The sequence below is a fragment of the Chlorocebus sabaeus genome, chromosome 5 (assembly GCF_047675955.1).
Source record: "Chlorocebus sabaeus isolate Y175 chromosome 5, mChlSab1.0.hap1, whole genome shotgun sequence".
Classification (NCBI taxonomy): Eukaryota; Metazoa; Chordata; class Mammalia; order Primates; family Cercopithecidae; genus Chlorocebus; species Chlorocebus sabaeus.
Genome location: NC_132908.1, coordinates 71,589,709 through 71,606,597, shown reverse-complemented (window position 1 = coordinate 71,606,597; position 16,889 = coordinate 71,589,709). Strand labels below are relative to the sequence as shown.

Sequence of the window (16,889 nt, the reverse complement as noted above, 5' to 3'; positions counted from 1 at the left end):
AGATCAAGTGGGAACCAGGCCCTGTTAGTGAGTGTCCAAATGTCATTATCTCTAGGGTTTTGTTGTTATTTGCTTGCTTTTGTTTTTTCCTGGGCTGGTCATTTTCTCCTAAGAAGTCTCTGTCTGAGGAGTAAAAGGCAGAGTTGTGAGTGCCGCATACAGAGAGGAATGATTTAGTGCAGCACTTCCCACTTCCCAGGTCTGCGGCTGCTCTAGGAGAGAACAGCACCCACTCTCCACTGAGGCAACCACCTGCCTGGATGGGTTGCACATAACCCTCTCCTTAGTGGTTTTTTTTTCTTTTTTTCTTTTTTTTTTTGAGACAGAGTTTTGCTCTTGTTGCCCAGGCTGGAGTGCAATGGTGGGATCTCGGCTCACCGCAACCTCTGCCTCCCAGGTTCAAGCGATCCTCCTGCCTCAGTCTCCCAAGTAGCTGGGATTACAGGCATGCACCACCATGCTTGGCTAATTTTTTATTAGCCAGGGGTTTCTCCATGTTGATCGGGCTGGTCTCGAACTCCCGACTTCAGGTGATCCACCCGCCTTGGCCTTCCACAGTGCTGGGATTACAGGCGTGAGCCACTGTGCCTGGCCTCCTTAGTGCTCTTTCAAACAGCTCTCCTACTTTTGTTCTGCCTGTTGTCCTCTAGCCCTACCCCTTGTCCTTGTCTTGAGACTAAAGCCTCCAGTTGGGGGGAAGCAGCTTGCTTCTCACTCACTTCTCTCTTCACGCACTTTGGCTCTATTTAGCTTGTTTTTTTTTTTTTTTTTTTTCCCCAAGATGGAGTCTCAGCCTACCGCCCAGGCTGGAGTGCAGTGGCGTGATCTCAGCTCACTGCAACCTCTGCTTCCCAGGTTCAAGCAATTCTCCTGCGTCAACCTCCTGAGTAGCTGGGATTACAGGTGCCTGCCACCATGTCTAGCTAATTTTTTAGTACTTTTAGTACAGATGGGGTTCTACCATGTTGGCCAGGCTGGTCTCCAACTTCTGACCTGAGGCGATCCACCCACCTTGGCCTCTCAAAGTGCTGGGAATACAGTTGTGAGCCACCATGCCTGACCTATTTAGCTTTCTTTAGATCGATTACCGTTTGTCCACTTGCTTTTCATTTCCTGTCTCACTTTCTTTGTCTTTGGAGGTTTTTTTGTCTTTCTTTACTCTTATTGTAGTGGAGCACTGGGGAAAATGAAGATAAACACCTATGTTCCATCAGGCTTGTTCACCCTGAAGTGCACACTTTCTGCCTTTGTACATTTGCCCTTAAGGCCTCTGCACCCCGCTATTGATACACACCTCACATGTATGATTACTAGGCTTGTCCTGTTGTTCTTCTGATGGGACGATGCCAGCCAGCCATTGCAGGATCAGGTGATTCCTTTGGAGGAGGCCAGAGATTCTATGTGATCTTTGTTCTGCACTTTCTTAGAAGTCCTGGAAATTCTGTGAAATTGTATATTCCCCTGACTTTTCTTCTTCTCCCTCCATCATCTCTCCTCAGAGTTTCTGCTACCACCTAGAGTTTTGTATGCCATTTCCTGGCTCTTCTGAGCAGGGATGATTAATCTTTTTCTTCATTTTTGAGCCTGCCTATTCTCATTGAACTCCAGGGGCTTGGAGTGGTCTCTAGCAAAGAATCAATAGCTGATGGCTGCAGAGATGTTGATTCACACACCAAAGATATTTTACTTAAAAAGAAAATAGGTGAATGCAGGACCTCCCTGTTTTCAGATCCTTTGTGTTGATTGGCACCTTGAACATTACTGGCACTTCATATGTTATTTTAATTATTATTCCTTTTTGTTGTTATTGTTAACCCTCCTGATAGATTTAGTTTAGTTTTCTTGACCAGGGAGTAGTACGGGGAAATTGTAACCCTCCTGATAGATTTAGTTTAGTTTTGTTGACCAGGGAGTAGTACGGGGAATTTTGAGATTTTCTGCTTCTACAGGATTTTGGCTTAATAATAAGTGATATGTTTAATTTAACTCATATTTGTTGAGTGCAGAGCACTGTGCCTAGTGATGTGAAGCATACAAAGATATTCAAGACGGCCAGGCACGGTGGCTCATGCCTATAATCCCAGCACTTTGGGAGGCTGAGGTGGGTGGATCACCTGAGGTCAGAAGTTTGAGATCAACCTGGCCAACATGGTGAAACTCCGTCTCTACACAAAATACAAAAATTAGCTAGGTGTGATAGCGGGTGCCTGTAAACCCAGCTACTCGGGAGGCTGAGGCAGGAGAATCACTTGAACTTGGAAAGTGGAGGTTGCAGTGAGCCGAGATTGTACCACTGTACTCCAGCCTGGGTGACAGAGCGAGACTCTGTCTCAAAAAAAAAAAACAAAAGATATTCGAGACATGGTTCATTCTTTGAACACTTAGTTGACTCAGGACAAGAGCCTTAAATTAGTAGTCCTGCTACAAGATAAATGCTGCAGTCAAAATGCAAACTATGCAATGGGAGTAATGTGGAATTAACTAATTTAGTAATTAACCCTAGCTGGGGGATTAGGAAAGGCTGGGAGAGTTGGAGATGAATCCCGGGAGAAGGCCAGACTCTCATGAATGGATGTGGTAGGGAAGGCCATCTCTGGAGGTAGGACTGTCACAGGGACACTTCTTCCCTTTGTGTGACAGCCATCTTGAGTTACTCTTGTCACTTCTTTGCTTTTCAGAGTAAATAAATGCCATATGTGTTTGGGTTTTTTGGAGCACTACTTGCAAATTGTATGCAATTCCAATTGTGCTTTTCTATCCTAATGCTAATGATGTTGTGCTTTTATACTATTACAATGTTGATGTTGGTCTCTAGCCGCAGATTCTTGTACATCGTCAATCTGGATGCCCCTTTCGAAGGTCACCGAAAGATCTCTCGCCAGAGCAAATGGGACATTGGAGCTGTGCAGTGGAATCCTCATGACAGCTTTGCACACTATTTTGCAGCTTCGGTGAGCTTATTTAAGGAATACAGGAGAATGCTGTTAAATGTGTCATCTGGGGCTGGCAGATCTATGTCCCGTGTAGAGAAGAAGAGAGTGTAGTCCTCATAGCTCAGTTGGAAAAGAGGTTTGGATTGTTCTGAAAGAAAGACAGAGGCAAGTTACAGATTAAATATATGTGGGAATGCTCGCTGGTCCCATCGGTGTCAGGCCTTGTATTTCTAGGGACTGAATCCAGATTTTGAAAGGGAAACAGGCAGATGCATCCATTTCTGTGAGTGGTGAGAACCTGTTTCATCAGCAGCAATGTAACTAGCCAGCGGCCAAATGGCAGATGACTTTGAAAAACATTCTAAGGAGGGTAACTGGGGAGCTGGTGTGGAGTTGACCTTCATTGCTTTCAGAGGGATCAGAAGACTTCCCCTACCCTTCCATTCAAAGGAAAGGATTCTTCCTTGATTGGGAATCATTAGATTTCGTTAACCCCATCAAATTTTATGTGCCTGTTTATGTGTGATTTTTTTCCCTTGGGAAAACATGTATAAGTTTTGTTAGGTTTTCTAATACAAAAATCTTTTCTTTATACAAAAGGATTCTGGACCAGAACCTCTGTGGCATCTTTCTCCAGATTCTGTGCCACATTGTATTCTAGAATAATGAGAGATCTAAACTTTTTGCTCTTTTTGTATTGGGCTGGCAGGAGAGTATTTAAAGGAATCCTTCTGATTCACCAGGGGCAGGACCACTGTACAGCCTGTCTCAGTCTGTTCTTGTCAGGAAAGGCAGTCTGCGGAAGGAAAGCATCTGAGCAAAGAAAGAAGAGCAAGTTTGTCAGCTTGAGAAGGAACAGAAAGCCGCCCTTCCAAAGCTGTTTCCAAAATAGGATCTGCCTTTAACTGTGGATGTCTGAGGTTGCGCTGATTTTCAGGGTTATTCTGAAAGAGAAAGGGATAGTCAGTCTTCCTGCCTTTCTACTCTCAGCCTCTCTCCTGGGTGATAGAAGGAGCTCTTTTAGTTGGTTTATACCTCGGAACTCTTATTCCCCTCTCACCCTCAGCCCCTGATCATCTAGTCCAGGATTTTTTAACCTTGGCATTACTGGCTTGTTAGGTCACTCTTTGTGGTGGGGGCTGTCCTCTGCATTGTAGGAAGTTCAGCAGCATCCCTGGCCCTACCTGCTAGATCTCAGTAGTATCCTCCCCTCCCCTTGTTACAACAATCAAAAATGTCTCCAGACACTGTCAGGTGTCCTCTGGGAAGCGAAATCATCTCTGATTGGGAACCTTTGGTTTAGACTGACGCCTCAGTAGTTGTACTCCGTGGATTAACACTGCATTTGTTCGGGAGTGCTAACAAAGACAGCCTTTTTAAAATTTGTTCTTTCACAATTAATCATTTTAAAGTGAACAATTCAGTATCCTTCACTGCATTCACAGTGTTATATAATCACCACCTCTATCCAATTCACAAGCATTTCTGTCCCTCCAGGGTAAAACCCTTTACTCATTAAGCAGTTTCTCCCCATTTCTCCCTCCCTTGCAACTCGTAGTAACCACCAGTCTGTGCTCTGTCTCAATGGATTGATCTATTCTGGATCTTTCATAGACATGAGATCATAAAATAAGTGGTCTTTTGTGTCTGACTTCTTTTACTTAGCATAATGTTTTGAAGTTCATCCATGTTATAGCAGGTATCAGAACTTCATTCCTTTTTATGAGTGAATAATATTCCATTGTGTAATTATTTATCTAGCTGTCCATCCATCAGAGGACATTTGACTGGCTATTGACTAGAGCTGGCATGAACATATGTGTGGATGTACTTATTTTCACTTCTTTTGGGTATACACCTAAGAGTGGAATTGCAGGGTCGTATGGTAATTCTGTGTTGAACTTTTGGAGGGAACCACCAAACTATTTTCACAGTTGCTAAACCTTTTAAACTCCCATCAGCAATGCACAGAGTTCCAATTTTTCCACATGTTCTCCAAAATTTATTTTTTGTATTTTTAAAAAATTGTAGCCATCCTAGTGGATGTGAAGGTGTGAAGTGGTACTTTACTATGTTTGTTTGTTTTGAGCTGGAGTTTCACTCTTGTTGCCCACGCTAGAGTGCAGTGGCGCGATCTCAGCTCACCACAACCTCCACCTCCCGGGTTCAAGTGATTCTCCTGCCTCAGCCTCCCGAGTAGCTGGGATTACAGGCATGCACCACCATGCCTGGCTAATTTTGTATTTTTAGTAGAGGCAGGGTTTCTCCATGTTGGTCAGGCTGGTCTCAAACTCCTGACCTCAGGTGATCCACTCACCTCGGCCTCCCAAAGTGCTGGAATTACAGGCGTGCGCCACTGCGCCTGGCCTTATTGTGGTTTTAATTTACATTTCCCCAGTGACTAAGGATGTTGAGTATCTTATTGGCCACGCATATGTCATTTTTTTTTTTTTGAGAAATGTCTATTCAAGGCCTCTGCCCTTTTTTGAATTGGGTTGTTTGCATTTTTGCTGTTGAATCATAGGAGTTCTTTATATATTCTGGATATTAGACCTTTATCAGATATATGATTTGCAAATGTTTTCTCCCCTTTTGTTAGTTGTCTTTTTATATTCTTGACAGTGTTCTTTGATGCACAAAAGCTTTAATTTTAATGAAGTTTATCTGTTCTTTTCTTTTTTCTTGGTTGGAAGGCAACTTTTTTTTTTTTTTTGGAAACAGAGTCTTGCTCTGTTGCCCAGGCTGGAGTGCAGTGGCGCCATCTCAGTTCATTGCAGCCTCTGCCTCTCAGGTTCAAAGAATTCTCGTGCCTCAGCCTCCCAAGTAGCTGGGACTATAGGCACGTGCCTCCACACCTGGCTAATTTTTGTATTTTTAAATAGAGACGGGCTTTCACCATGTTGGCCAGGCTGGTCTCTAACTCCTGACCTCAAGTGATCTGCCTGCCTCAGCTTCCCAAAGTGCTGGGATTACAGGCGTGAGCCACTGCCCCTGGCTGGAAGAAAACCTTATGAGAAAGCTTTAGTTAGGGAAATCTGAGGTCAAGTCCTAGTTTTAACATTCTGTCTTTTATCTTGAGAGGCCCCACAATTTTCTGAGCCTTGCTTGCCTCATCTATAATGTGGGTGATGATACCCACTGTGGCGTGTGCTGGGGGAGGACAGAGGCCAGATGCGTTAAGGTGGACTGGCACTAGCAGACCCTCCAGAAATGGCAGGGAATATTATCAGAAGACAAGGGGACTTTTCTTTTCATTCCTGTTCCCGTTGGAAGCTATTTTGAATCCTAACCTTTTCACAAGAATCTTACCTTTTTCAATTTGGAAACTGGTATTTCAGGATAAAAATCTCAGAATTTTATACATCTGTCTGTCTCTGAGCTAAAATGACTATCAGTCTATTACATATATATCATTTCGAAAATTATTAAGTGGCCTGCCATTGTTCTCAGCCTATTAGTAATCTTTATCACTTTCATTGTGTTTCATAAAATCGTGGTATGTAGGGAGCCTTTGCTGTTTTGTTATATATTTAAGTGAAATGTACTTTGATAGAAGTTATTTTTCTATTGTAGCTGTGGTTTCTTCCGGTCCATTTTCCCTGTCACTTTCTGCTTAACCCTTTATGAAATTAAATACAGGCATATTTCAAGGAGTGTTAAATAATTTTGCCTTCTAGGACACCCTTTTGATGGTCTTTCTTCTTTTCTTTCTTTCTTTTCTTTTTTTTTTTGAGATAGGGTCTTGCTGTGTCACCCAGGCTGGAGTACAGTTGCACAATCACAGCTTGCTGTAGCCTCGACCTCCCAGGCTCAAGCGATCCTCCCACCTCAGCCTCTCGAGTAGCTGAGACCACAGGCATGCACCACCATGACTGGCTAATTTTTAATTTTTTTTGTAGAGATGTGATTTGGCTATGTTACCCAGACTGGTCTTGAACTCCTGGGCTCAAGCAGTCCTCCTGCTTCAGCCTCTCAAAGTGCTGGGATTATAGGCATGAGCCACCACGCCCAGCCTCTTTTTTCTCTCTTATGCACCTCTGTTTTTAAAGTGTTGTAGGACCCAGTTGTGATGGCGCAGTCTTCACTCCTCACACCTTATCCCAGCTATCCTGGGCTCTGAGGCAAGGGGATTGTTTGAGCCCAGGAGTTCTAGAAAAGCATGGGCAATATAGATCCCATCTCAAGAAAAAACAAAACAAAACAAAAAAACCCACAAAACCTGTGGTGGGTGGACTCTGGCCATTTGATCATGGAAGGGTGAGCTGGAGACATCCAGTGTACCAGCAGCTGGGGAGACGAGTGTGACCTTCAGAGGGAGGAGTTTCCTCCAGTGGCCGGGACATTTTCCTGGCCCATGAAGCTCATGTGCAGAAGTGTTTCTGCACCTTCAGTTCAGCTGTGACTGTTCAAGATGTGTCTCTTAAGATAGTCCTGCCTTTCCATTTTGAGATTCACAGACCTACATACTGAGCTGAAGTTAGCTCAAGCTAATGTTAATTGTACTTATTCCTGATGGCTTTTCAAAGAAAAGTTCAGCCTGAAGGATCTCTGCCATGCGTGAGATCCCTGGCTTCCTCTTCTCCGCCTTAAGCTGATCGGGGCAAGAGCATATATACTAACGTATTTGCCTGCGGCCTTCTTTCCCTTCTTTTCAGAGTAACCAACGGGTGGACCTTTACAAGTGGAAAGACGGCAGTGGGGAAGTTGGCACAACCTTACAAGGCCACACTCGTGTCATCAGGTAGGCACCAGTCCTCCACAGCTCCTTGGCTGTCTTGCTTTGTCACAGTCCCCTGGGAACGAAATGATGATGCCCTCCTCCTTGCATGGCTTGACTGTCTGTGTTACACAGGCCCCGGCTGGTCAGCGGGTTATTAGCATTCACTAAGATGATGGTGGAGAACACAATGAGGAACAGCCGGCATTTAAAAAGCACCATTGCGTAGCTGTTGACCCCCGTCCCAGACCACATCCCGGACAGATATAGTCCAGTCCAGGGTAAAGGATTAGAGCTGATTTTTTTTTTTTTTTCTTTTTTTTTTTGGAGGCGGAGTCTCGTTCTGTTGCCCAGGCTGGAGTGCAATGGCTGGATCTCAGCTCACTGCAAGCTCCGTCTCCCGGGTTTGTGCCATTCTCCTGCCTCAGCCTCCCAAGTAGCTGGGACTACAGGCGCCTGCCACCTCGCCCGGCTAGTTTTTTATATTTTTTAGTAAAGATGGGGTTTCACCGGGTTAGCTAGGATGGTCTCGATCTCCTGACCGCGTGATCCACCTGTCTCGGCCTCCCAAAGTGCTGGGATTACAGGCTTGAGCTACCGCAAGTTTTTTGTATTTTTTAGTAGAGACGGGGTTTCACTGTGTTAGCCAGGATAGTCTCGATCTCCTGACCTCGTGATCTGCCTGTCTTGGCCTCCCGAAGTGCTGGGATTACAGGCTTGAGCCACCGTGCCCGGCCTTTTTTTTTTTTTTGAGGCGAAGTTTCACTCTGTCGCCCAGGCTGGAGTGCAATGGTGCGATCTTGGCTCATTGCAACCACCACTTCCTGGGTTCAAGCGATTCTCCTGCCTCAGCCTTCCGAGTAGCTGGGATTACAGGTGTGCTCCACCACGCCCGGCTAATTTTTATATATTTTTTTTTAGTAGAGACAGGGTCTTACCACGTTGGCCAGGCTAGTCTTGAACTCCTGACCTGAAGTGACCCACCTGCCTTGGCCTCCCAAAGTGTTGGAATTATAGGCGTGAACCACCATGCCTGGCCTAGAACTGATTTTTGTCATAGGAGGGGAGGGATTATGCAGCAGAATCCCCCAGTTCATGGTCAGTGGTGCCTGGGAGGACATGGAGATGTCAGGGAATGGCCCTTGGCTCGCTCTCTGGTGGCAGTGGTAACAGAGCTCCTGCATCACAGTTCATAACCCAAGGGCACAGCCGCCTCCCAGTCAAGGCTTCCAGTTGGTTTTGAGTCTTCCTGGATCCACTCTTTCCCTGGGTCACCGTTTCTGGGCTAAGCTGACCTGGAAGTGCTGGGAAAGATGAGACACCTGGGTCAGGTGGAATGTTCTGTGGATTCACTGCCTGTCTAGGAAGCAGAGCACGGGTAGGGAACACCACAGGCCTCTGGGCGTCTCTGCGTGCTGCATGGTGGTGTGGCGGTTTGCCGCTGCTTAAGGATGTTGAGTTTACCCAAGGTGCCTGTGGTGGAATTTGATTTAGAAAATGATAATGCAAAGATTACTTTGTGTGTTTTTCCTTCATTTTTTCTGTTTGTTTAGAGAGAGAAAGGTGTTTGTTTGTTTGTTTGTTTTGAGATGGAGTTTCACTCTTGTTACCCACGCTGGAGTACAGTGGTGCAATTTCAGCTCACTGCAACATCTGCCTCCCAGGTTCTAACGATTCTCCTGCCTCAGCCTCCCGACTAGCTGGGATTACAGGTGTGTGCCACCACACCTGACTAATTTTTGTATTATTAGTAGAGATGGGGGTTTCACCATATTGGCCAGGCTGGTCTTGAACTCCTGACCTCAAGTGATAGCCCACCTTGGACTCCCAAAGTGCTGGGATTACAGTCATGAGCCACCAGGCTCAGCCCTGAGAGAATGTCTTAGGTTGAAGCACTGCATTTCTTTTCTGGGAGCAGATGATAGTATAGCTGGCAACTACAGGGCGAAGGACCTGACAGGTTCCTTCCAAACTCATGTTTATTACCAAGGAACTTTGGAGATTCTCAGCCTAAACCACATTAAGAAGCCCATTAACAATGACATTCTGAAGCCACTAGAGACTCGATGTGCTAGTGCTTCGGACCTGGACTCTGAAATTTTTTTCTTTTCTTTGTTCTGTTTATTCTTTGTGTCCCAGCGACTTGGACTGGGCAGTGTTTGAGCCTGACCTCCTGGTTACCAGCTCTGTGGACACCTACATCTACATTTGGGATATCAAGTAAGAACAGTTAGGAGGTATAACCACTTGGTTGGGGGTGATTTGGGACCTTTGTTTTAGAGATCAAGTGTCTTAGTTTAGTTTCCCCTCAATACCTCGAGGCAAGGATTTGAGTGCAAATGTATTATTTGGGAGTGAAGGACACAGTTGTAGGAGGATGGAGAAGAGAGCTAGGACCTCTCTAGGTAAGACCTTAAGGAGAACTCTCCTTAGTTAGACTGACTTCCTTCCTTCCTTGCTTCCTTCCTTCCTTCCTTCCTTCCTTCCTTCCTTCCTTCCTTCCTTCCTTCTTTCCTTCCTTCCTTCCGTCCCACCCTCCCTCCCTCCTTCCTTCTCTTCCTCCCTCCCTCCTTCCCTCCCTCATTTTCATCCTTACCCCCTTCCCTCCTGTCTTTCCTTCCTTCCTCTCTTTCTTTCCTTTCTTCTTTCTTTCTTTCTTTCTTTCTTTTTTTCTTTTTCTTTTTTTTTTTTTTGGAGACATGGTCTCACTCTTTCACCCAGGCTGGAGCACTGTGGTGTCATCTCAGCTTAGTACAGTCTTGAAACCCTGGGCTCAAGTGATCTTCTCACTTCAGCCTCTTGAGTACCTGGGACCACAGGCACTTGCCACCATGCCCAGCCAATATTTATTTATTTATTTATTTTGAGATGGAGTCTCGCTCTGTCACCCAGGCTGGAGTGCAGTGGCGCCATCTCGGCTCACTGCCTGCTCTGCCTCCCAGGTTCACACCATTCTCCTGCCTCAGCCTCCCAAGTAGCTGGGACTACAGGTGCCCGCCAGCACGCCCAGCTAATTTTTTTGTGTGTTTTTAGTAGAGACGCGGTTTCACTGTGTTAGCCAGGATGGTCTCAATCTCCTGACCTCGTGATCCGCCTTTCTCAGCCTCCCAAAGTGCTGGGATTACAGGCATGAGCCACCGCGCCTGGCCTAATTTTTATTTTTTAGGGTTTTTTTGTAGAGACAGAGTCTTGCTGTGTTGTCAGGCTGATCTCAAACTCCTGGCCTCAAGCAGTCCTTCCACCTTGGTCTCCCAAAGTGTTGGGATTATAGGTGTGAGCCATTGTACATGGCCTGTAATTTGTTTTCTTGCTTTTTTCTTTCTCTTTCTTTCCTTTTCTTTTCTTTTCTTTTTTCTTTTTTTTTTTTTTTAGACAGAGTTTTGCTCTTATCTTCCTGGCTGGAGTGCAATGGCGCGATCTTGGCTCACTGCAATCTCTTCCTCCGGGGTTCAAACAATTCTCCTGCTTCGGCCTCCTGAGTAGCTGGGATTTTAGGTGCCTGCCACACCTGGCTAATTTTTGTATTTTTAGTAGAGACAGGGTTTCACCATGTTGGTCAGGCTGGTTTTGAACTCTGACCTCAGGTGATCCACCTACCTCAGCCTCCCGAAGTGCTGGCACGAGCCACCATGCCTGGCCAGCAGGTCTCTCTTTACACCTCTTTTTAAGGCCCTCACAGTGAATCTACCTATTCCAAGTTCCGGCTGAAAGGAAGGCAAAGAATTGTGTACAAAGGGTGAAAAATACCAGGTGGGTGGTGGCATATAAATTGGGGATTTGATTTTTTATTTTCATATTTCAGAGACACAAGGAAACCTACTGTTGCACTATCTGCTGTTGGTGAGTGTATGCTTCTCCCACCTTGCCCCACCGCCTCGGTTTGTCTTCATTTTCTTCCTTCCATTTCTTTCCTGTTCCTTCCTATTCCTTTCCATCTTCCTTTCTGACTGCCTCTCCCTGGGCTGCGCCATGGCGGAGTGGAATCGTGAGTTCCATGTTGTTGCAAGAGGCTCACTTTAGGCTGCTCCCAGAAGCCACAGTTAGGACTGTTGGGTGTGGAGCAGGACCTCATTTCAGAGTCCAAGGACAAGAGCCAAGTTGATTTGTTTTAACCTTTTTGTAGTGGAAAATTTCAAACATTCTGTAAAAATAGGGAGAAGAAAATGAACTGCCTGTGTTCATCGTCAGCTTCAACACTTGTCATCATACATCCAATTTTATTTCGTCTTTTCCTCCACCCACCATTTCACCTCCACCTTCATTCCCCTTGTGATTTTTTTTCTTTTCTGAGACAGAGTCTCGTTCTTATTGCCCAGGCTGAAGTGCAGTAGTGCAACCTCGGCCCACTGCAGCCTCTGCTTCCCAGGTTCAAGCAATTCTCCTGCCTCAGCCTCCCAAACAACTGGGATTACAGGCACCTGCTGCCACACCCGGGTGATTTTTGTAGTTTTAGTAGAGACAGGTTTCACCATATTGGCCAAGCTGGTCTTGAACTCCTAACCTCAAGTGATTTTCCTGCCTCGGCCTCCTAAAGTGTTGGGATTACGGGTGTGAGCCACCATGCCTGGTCCCCTTGTGATTATTTTGAAGCTAGGTATCATATCATTTCTTCAACAAATATTTCAGTGTGTATTTTTACAAAAGAAGAATCCTAGTACCATACTTAAGAATACCTAAAAATATTAACAGTAACTCTTTAATATCATCAAGTATTTAAGCAGCTTTCAGATTTCCCCAATAGTGTCTCTCTCCTTTTTAGTTACAAATTGTTTGAAAAATGGTTTGAATAAGAATCTATATAAAGTTCATACTTGTAAGTGGTTGACATATTTCTCATCTTTTTAAGTCTCTCTCCTCCTTTTTGGATATGTGTTTTTCTTTTCCTGTAGTTTATTAAAGCAATGGTTCATCCTGTGGTTTCTCCACAATTAGATTACACTGATTGTATCTGCATGGTATTTTTTGTTTTTGTTTTTGTTTTTTTGAGACACAGTTTTGCTCTTGTTGCCCAGGCTAGAGTGCAATGGCGGGATTACAGGCATGTGCCACCATGCCCAGCTAATTTTGTATTTTTAATAAAGATGGGGTTTCTCCATGTTGGTCAGGCTGGTCTCGAACTCCTGACCTCAGGTGATCCTCCCGTCTTGGCCTGCCAAAGTGCTGGGATTACAGGCTTGAGCCACCATGCCTGGCCCATGGTGTTGTTTAACATGGATGAACCAAGTCTTTGTAGTTACATTCTGATCTACCTGTTTTCATTGCTTAGTTGGAACTGACCTTTTCTGGAATTCTCAACTGGGGCTACTAGGGAATCTTCCCAGCACTTCCTAAGAGTAGAATGTGGAATAGAACTGGTATAACTTATTCACAGAGATAAAGCTAAATTGTCAATATTTTGGCATCCTTTATAAAAGCATGTATTATCTGTCTCTTAAATTCTGTCCCTTTGCCTCTCCTTGGTGCATTGGAACACACATTTGGTGTTTGCTCTGAAATGGTTACTGTACATGGTTCTTTTTCCCTCTGTACCCCCTCGCCTTTTTATGTAAAGGCCTGTAGCGTCATGATTGTATTAGCAGCTGGGTGATATGATTTGTGAAGTTAGAAACCTCTTTTCTTTTCTTTCTTTTTTTCTTTTTTCTTTCTTTTTTGAGACAGATCCTCACTCTGTCACCCAGGTTGGAGTGCAGTGGCGGAATCTCAGCTCACTGCAACCTCCACCTTCTGTTGTTCAAGCGTTTCTCCCACCTCAGCCTCCTGAGTAGCTGGGATTACAGGCATGTACCACCACACCCAGCTAATTTTTGTATTTTTAGTAGAGACAGGGTTTTACCATGTTGGCCAGGCTGGTCTTGAACTCCTGAACTCAAGTGATCTGCCTGCCTCGGCCTCCTAAAGTGTTGGGATTATAGGCACGAACCACCGCGCCCAAGCAGAAACCATTTCTTTCTTACTCAGTTCTGTAGACTAGTGTATGTATTTGTGCACTACAGGCATTTGTGACTGATCCAAGGAGATACTTAATATAGTAATACAGTAATCCCCCCCTCCCCATTCTCAGGGGACATAGTCCAAGAACCCCATTGGATGCCTGAAACCACAGATAATACTGAACCAAATACACTATGTTTTTTTCTGTACATACATAACTTGGATAAGGTTTAATTTATAAATTAGACACAGTAAGTGATTAACAACAACAACTAATAATAATAAAATAGAACAATTATAACACTGTACTGCAATAAAGGTTATGTGAATGTGGTCTGTCTCTCTCTCTCTCAGAATATCTCCTTGTACTGTACCGGGGGTGACTGACACTGCAGAAGGTAGAACTGTGGATAAGGGGGACTAAGCATTTGTTGCATGGATATATGAATCAAACACCTGTGCTTCTGTGCTAAGTGCTTAACAGTTCTACTGCTCTTCCCCCCCGCCCCCCACCTGCTTTAGGTACTTATGATCTGAGACGTAGATTGGCCAGAGAAGGCGTATAACTGAATAGAAATACAGATGGTCTACAGATGCCTCAATCACGTTCTCCTGACTTTGTTACTTACATTTATAGTTTTCTTTTTTTTCTTTTTTTTTTTTTTTGGGATAGAACCTTGCTCTGTTGCCCAGGCTGGAGTGCAGTGGCGCAATCTCGGCTCACTGCAAGCTCTCCCTCCCAGGTTCTCGCCATTCTCCTGCCTCAGCCTCCTGAGTAGCTGTGACTACAGGCGCCCGCCACCACGCCTGGCTAATTTTTTGTATTTTTCGTAGAGACGGGATTTCACCATGTTAGCCATTATGGTTTCGATCTCCTGACCATGTGACGCGCCCGTCTCAGCCTCCCAAAGTGCTGGGGTTACAGGCGTAAGCCACTGCGCCCGGCCACATTTATAGATTTCTGAGTTAGATTGGTTTTAGGGAAACCCTAAAAAGGAAAGTGGCTCTTTTTTTTTTTGAGACGGAGTCTTGCTCTGTCGTCCAGGCTGTAGTGCAGTGATGCGATCTTGGCTCACTGCAACCTCCACCTCCTGGGTTCAAGCAATTCTCCTGCCTTAACCTCCCAAGCAGCTGGGACTACAGGCATGGGTCACCACACCCAGCTAATTTTTCTATTTTTAGTAGAGACGGAGTTTCACCATATGGGCCAGGCTGGTCTCTAACTCCTGACCTCATGGCCCACCTGCCTCGGCCTCCCAAAGTGCTGGGATTATGGCATGAGCTGCCACGCCCAGCTGAAAGTTGTTCTTTTTTTAGCCTGCTTGTTCTCATTGCTTTTTTTTCTGTTATAGATCTTTCTAAAAAAATGGAAGTAGGAGACTTCTTTCCTTTGTACTCAGTGAGGTTTCTCAGTGGTGGCAGAGCTACCATGGGGGAAAAGAGGCAAGTGAGAGGCTTGTGGACCTTGATAAGCTGCTGGACCTAACATCCCCCGAGTGGTGCAGCCTCAGGTACTGCCTGCTCCCCAGAGCCCATGGTCCCCATCTCTAAGGGGGCACATTATTTATGCCCTTTGGGGGGTCACGTTGTAAGTATTCCAGAGTGTTCTCTGTGTCTGAGAACTTTCATAGCTTGGGACGTCCATCTGACCCTGGTGTAATGATTTTTTTTTTTTTTTTTTTTTGAGACAGAGTCTTGCTCTGTTGCCCAGGCCGGAGTGCAGTGGTGCAATCTTGGCTCACTGCAATCTCTCCCTCCTGGGTTTAAGTGATTCTCCTGCCTTGGTCTCCCAAGTAGCTGGGATTACAGGTGTACGCCACCACGCCTGGCTAATTTTTTTATTTTTAGTAGAGACACGGTTTTGCCATGTTTGCCAGGCTGGTCGTGAACTCCTGACCTCAGGTGATCCACCCGCTTTGGCCTTCCAAAGTGCTGGGATTACAGGCGTGAGCCACCGCGCCTGGCCCCTGGTATACATGATCTTGATAAAGCAGATTGCACTGGGGGGCTTCCCAGAGTCCTTTGTGAGCCCTTGAGTTCTGATGGCTTCTCACTGAGAAAGGTGTGTTCTCTTGGACTCTTAAGTAACTCTGTCAAGAGGAGGTAGAGCAAGTTCTTCTCACTCACTTTCTCCTGCAGCTGATATCCTTCCTTGCAAAGAAACCACCTCCTGACACTGTTCCTTGCTTCATTTTCACTGGTCTCCATTTGTTCTTAGATGACTTAAGATACCCTATGTCTCAAGAAAGAACAAGACAGACAAATAGCCTCATCAAAACCAACACAGCATATCCTTGCACAGGACCAAGTTCTGGGCCTAATGCTCTATGTCCTGTTAGGTTCTGAGTCATTGCTCTGTCCTACTCTGGACTTCTTGGATCTAGTAGCTCTCCAAAGCTGTGGATCTACTGTGGGTTTCCCCAGTAATAAACACCAGGCAGAGGGACCAGTGTCACGGCGGTAATGTCATGTGTGCTGTGAGCAAGGGCAGGAGGAGGCAGGAAGCAGTGCTGTCACTTTGGTTCTGGTTTGGTTCTTGATTAATGATTTATTTTTTAGGAGTCAGCTAGAAGTGCCACTATGTCCCAGTTTTCCATGTCTCAGCTCTTTCTGGCATCTCACATTATGCCTCCTGTCTTAAGTAGCCCTTTTGTCACTAATGTATCAATGACACTCTGTACTGGCGGAGAGGGAAAAGGACTGAGGTCACACACTGCCAAGGGTGTTCCCTTTCCCTTATCAATGTGGTGCCAGTGGCCATGGCTGACACAGCTGATGGGGAGATGGGGTGCTGGGAGCATGTAACCCTTGGGGCAGAACTGGTCACCACTGGGGCTTATTCTGTAGTTGATCTTCAGCTAAGGCTGTGTTTTTCTAAGACTATCGCTCAACAATTAAAAAAAGAAGAAGGGGCAGGCATAAGAGCTGAGGCTGTTCTGATTAGGAGTGCAAGCAGGTGTCATTTGGGGATGAGAAATGGTCAGGTTGTGTGACAAGTCAATTACCAGCCAGCAGTGCCATGCTCAACTACTGCTCTGTAAGAAACTACGTTTTCCTGCTGATTCTGCTCAGAGTAACCTGTAGATTTTTTCCCCTGAGATGATTTCCTCAATTAGGTGACTATGATCCTGTTCCCATGTGTTAATTCATTTATTTTTTGGCTTCATTTTATCTGGAATAGTGGTGTTGGTGTAGTCATAGAAACTTGAAGGGTTCTGGGCTTATTCAGCCAGAACTCATTATCCAGCTCCCCTGGCTGTGCTCTGCTCTGCTTCCGAAGGCACCGAGGGCAGCAGCTTTCTTCCCTG

General features: G+C 45.4%; 1 protein-coding gene across 3 annotated transcripts in view; it reads left to right on the top strand.

The window, feature by feature from the left end:
* WDR59 (WD repeat domain 59) overlaps positions 1-16,889 on the top strand; it is a 122,274-nt gene that overhangs the window by 29,289 nt on the left and 76,096 nt on the right. For all 3 annotated transcript variants that reach the window (XM_073015574.1, XM_007993624.3, XM_073015575.1), the window contains exons 3-6: positions 2,816-2,951; positions 7,589-7,674; positions 9,790-9,870; positions 11,453-11,490. In XM_073015574.1, coding sequence (XP_072871675.1) covers positions 2,816-2,951; positions 7,589-7,674; positions 9,790-9,870; positions 11,453-11,490 — 341 coding nt within the window. The remainder of the gene's footprint in view (positions 1-2,815; positions 2,952-7,588; positions 7,675-9,789; positions 9,871-11,452; positions 11,491-16,889) is intronic.